Source organism: Branchiostoma floridae, chromosome 8 (assembly GCF_000003815.2).
Source record: "Branchiostoma floridae strain S238N-H82 chromosome 8, Bfl_VNyyK, whole genome shotgun sequence".
Classification (NCBI taxonomy): domain Eukaryota; kingdom Metazoa; phylum Chordata; class Leptocardii; order Amphioxiformes; family Branchiostomatidae; genus Branchiostoma; species Branchiostoma floridae.
This window is the reverse complement of record NC_049986.1, coordinates 9,265,812-9,270,161: the sequence shown is the minus strand read 5'-3', so window position 1 is coordinate 9,270,161 and position 4,350 is coordinate 9,265,812. Positions and strand designations below refer to the sequence as shown.

At 40.3% G+C, this 4,350-nt stretch overlaps 1 protein-coding gene across 1 annotated transcript in view; it reads right to left on the bottom strand.

The window, feature by feature from the left end:
- Positions 1-1,675: 1,675 nt before the first annotated feature.
- Positions 1,676-4,350, bottom strand: part of LOC118420693 (histone-lysine N-methyltransferase EHMT2-like) — a gene marked incomplete in the record, with an annotated part of 29,301 nt that continues 26,626 nt past the window's right edge. Inside the window, 1 exon segment of the mRNA XM_035827592.1 lies at positions 1,676-4,093. Within this exon segment, the coding sequence (XP_035683485.1) occupies positions 3,946-4,093 (148 nt within the window).

The following is a 4,350-nucleotide window of genomic DNA, read 5'->3' as shown; positions in this document are numbered from 1 at the left end:
AAGCGCCCAAGAGAATTCTTGTTGCGTGTGGTGACTATACTCCCCGCTCTGGCCACAAAAAGGCTGTACAATGAAGGATCAGACACTTGGACGCACACCTTGGCTAGGTCAAACGCGGACGATATATGTGTAGACTCAAGCGAGCAAAAACGCTGTTGGTCATCTCAGCCGTGTATCACCGGACAGCAAAATTCACCTTGTAATTCCAGTATTTGATGTCCAAAGTACTGCAAATAAATCCTGTGTGCTTGTATCCGTTAGGAAAATATCATTCCAGTGGGTGTGGTGAGGGAATTTACAAGTGAAGACGTCGCCACAGACGATCCGCCCGTCGCTAAAACCGCACCGCAAGGACAAAACGTCGTCCGATGAGGCAAAAACGGATAAGCAGTCAAATTCTTGGACACAAGCCCGAAAAACATACGCACAAGGCTTCACCCCGAGAGGCCAATTATTCGTAATGCCCCCTGATAGGTCAATTGGATTTGAAATTGTACATCGGGCCCGGCGGTTACAACGTTGGGTTATCGAGCAACAAGGGGGGAAATTACATGGCGGGAAATGTTAGGTCAGCGCAGACGACTTTTTAACGGGCGCGTATGCATGTACAAGTTACGTTTCTACACGTACGTTCTGTTGTGTAGGTAACGTTACGTGTGCGTGTGGCTTCATCAACATTGTCAGCAGGTAGTATAACACTTAGATCAAGGGCGTGGCCAACCTTAAGTAAAGGAACGTTAGGATAAGTCTCAAGAGGGTTAAAACCCAGGTGCAATTTTTGGCGCCTGTCCAAAATGCACAGATATGACAGTACACAACGGATGCATGACTGGCGTTGTAAATGATGTGGCATTGGATGTGATATAACCCACCGATACCAAAACTGGTGTGTAGCGGTTAGATAATGGTTAACCACATACACGTACAGACCGCAGCAAGAGTTTAAAGATGGAAGTAAACTCTATGTCAAACATAGCCAACCATGGCCTCCCGACCTTCTCCAGACTATGGTTGGGAGTACTAATAAGTCGTGAGCAAGGTTATCTGTGGTTGAGATTTGGTCGGTGAGGTTTCCAACTATTTTTTTTTTAAAGTCTTCTACGCTAGTCGAGGAAAGTCATAGTCTACTTAGATGCGATCAAAATATCATCATTATGGCATCTAGGATATCCCTACTCAGCACCGACTTTGGTCAGGGAAAATTCGGTAGAAGAGGTGGGTTTTGGTACGATATACCGGTTTTCTTGTTGGACCGGTCAAGAAAGAACGGACCTGAAAAAATCAGTGAACCGGATGTTGGACCGATTCGAAAATGAACAGATTATACCGGTAGGCGTTTTGGGGGTTACGGGTCAAAGAAAATAACAATAGCAAAGTAGTGGAGAGTTGATAGTCATTTTAACCCAAGTTTCTACAGTCAAACTTTAAAAAAACCCAGAAGCAGTCGGTGTTGTTTACATGGAAATAGGATTTTAAAACGCCAGTGGACGTCGGATACGCCAACAAAGATTCCTTTGTAGCGAAATGGACCATTGTTTTGAGTATCGTCAATTCACAAGTTTCACACACAATTAGGTCCAGGTTCAGGTCCGGACCTGATCCTCTGAACATGACCTACCCCTAGTCGGTGGCATAGTTACGAGTAGGTCCGAAATGAATAGAAGAAACACAGAAATTTCACCATTGTCAGAGGTGTTTATTACATAGCTACAAAATCACAAAAATGTACATTATAAAAAATATCCTGACTGGAAGCGATTGCACCAGACAAGAATTTCCTGCCAACTGTGGACAAACACAGTCTATTTCCTATGAAAAGCGCCCCCTGTCTACTTCCTTCCCATCTGCAATTCTGTAGACGCTGCTAGAATGACGTTTCTCGTATAATGACTACCTTTCTAAAATTTCCATCCACACACACACACACTCACACACAATATCTCTTCAACCTACCAAATACAAACATCTTAAACTTACTAATCTTCTATACATTGTTGATTGGTTGATTTGTATGATCTTAAAATTCAGGGAAATATTCCAGAATTTTGGGCTAGTTTTACACAAAAACTGTTGACCAACGATGAAATAACAACTTAACTGTTTGCATGGTAATGCTCCATCCCCATTAGTTACACGTTTGTGAAGCAAAAACCTTTACCGGGCTGTACTGTCAAAACCTGTGACCAAAAATGGCACAAGAGGAAATCTGTATTCCTGATTCTGTGTGCCTTTCTTTTCAACATGGGTTTACATAAAATTCTGTAACATCCAAAAATGTTCACAAACCCTTCTTGGACTATATTCTACGTGAGTTCAAGTAGCACCAGAATGAAGTTAGAGTTTACAAATGCAGCAAGTTTTAAACGGCAGTTAGTAAGCTGTAAAATAAAGATGACTGTATGTTACTTTGTAATATTGATGAATGTAGAAACAGTTTTAAAACACACTGTGATTCACAGCCCAAATCATACAGACATACTGTGTCGCTTACACATAACTTTGGCACAAAGACGCATTTCTCTCCTATTACAATAGGGGGCACTGCTTATACATGTAACTCAAAGAACATTGTTAGACAGCTTCTATACATAAAAACTACAGGGAAAAAATCAATTGAGTCATACAGTTAATATTCAAACACATTAATAAAGTTGTACAAATCATCCTAACACTTATGGAATGTTTTTCATGCAGCAAAAAAGAATCCCTACGTGTTTTCTTGCTATTTCTTGACCGGTAGAAAAGAAATCTGATGCAGCAAATACCAGAATGTATAAAATAATCTTAGTTCTACAAAACATGAGTGCTAAGAAGGAAGGACATGTTGTAATTACCTACCACAAGCAGGTGTAACATACTGAAAACATGTACACAGTGGTTTTCTTAAAATAGGTATTTCACTGAAATGCGGCACTTTGGCATTGTCGCTGGTTGGACTTGTGTTACGCTTGACTTTCTAATGGGAATAAATGCATCATGCAAAATGTACAAGTATGGCTAAACAGACAACAACACACACAAAGTGCAAAAAGATTCTTTTCATCTATGAAATTGAGCGCAATGGCCGAAACGAGGTTTCAAACGTGCCACAGCTTCAGTGATACCCGTTTAAGGCACGGTTAAATCAGTCATGGGTCATCGTACAATTTTAATTCTGTAGTATTTTTAACCAGGCTGTGACAGAAAGAAAATGCTGACAAAGATATTAAAGTGCCTCTTGGTAACAAGACTTTGCTGAACAAATGCACGACAATCACACACAGAATGCCCTCAGTTTGCCCTCATACGATCACACAGCGATTGTGACCGCGTCCTTACTTAGTACCTTACTCTCTTTTGACTGGGACAACAATGAAGAAAAAAATCAGCTTTTAGAAAGGAAACAACATTCCACAAAGCCTTTTCTTATTTCAACATCTATTTTTAAAAAGGCGTAGACACTACAAAATTCAACACTAACATATTGATTCCATGAGGAAATGTGGTAAAAATGTGCACAATTCTTGACCAAAAAGAAACGTGCTATGGCACAATATAGATGTACATGCCGTAACATGCGGGTATGGGCAAGCAGTCATATGTTTTTGTACTTCCCTCACTAAAAGTAAAATAATAATAACTATCAATACAGCTACTTCATAACTCTTCTCAACAGAGAAATATCTTTGCCTTTTCCCAGAAAAAGAACACAAATCAAGCGGACTGTTCTTTGAGTGGTATGAAAATGGTTCCCTTACATTCAGTTTGGGTTCTTGGCTACTTAGTGCTTACACTGAAGGGGACTTTGTTGCTTAGAAATAATCTTGACAGACTTAAAAAAACACATTGTCTTCGAAAAAAAAAAAAAAACTTATGGCAGCATTCTCCTAACGGTACAAGTTACATGTATGGCAGTACTAGCGAAATTGGCTACCCTAAAACGATAGAAAACTATAACAGAGGTCGTCAATTCTCGACGTCCAAGACGTCGCCGTTGGACTCTCCCTGTGACTGGCAGCCACGGTCGTTGCGTCGGTGCTTGCATTTCTCCGCTGCGCAGTGACAAGAGAAGTACTTGGACTTGATATCCCAGAACTTGTCACCATAGTCAAACCTGAGGAGGGAGGGGGGCGGGCAAAATTAGTAAGACTACAGAGAAAAGACAATGCATGAAAAGTCTTACTGCAACAGACTATAATGCTAAAGCAAAAGTTGTCTTTGTGCCTCTAGTATTTGTAACCAATGTTGACCTTCAAATCAAACTACATGGGTTAAAAAACAAATTTAAACTAGCCATAAGAAGCACCCATCTATTAGATGTAACATTTCACCAACTCTACATTGATTTTTGGGGATCTTAACAAATCGATC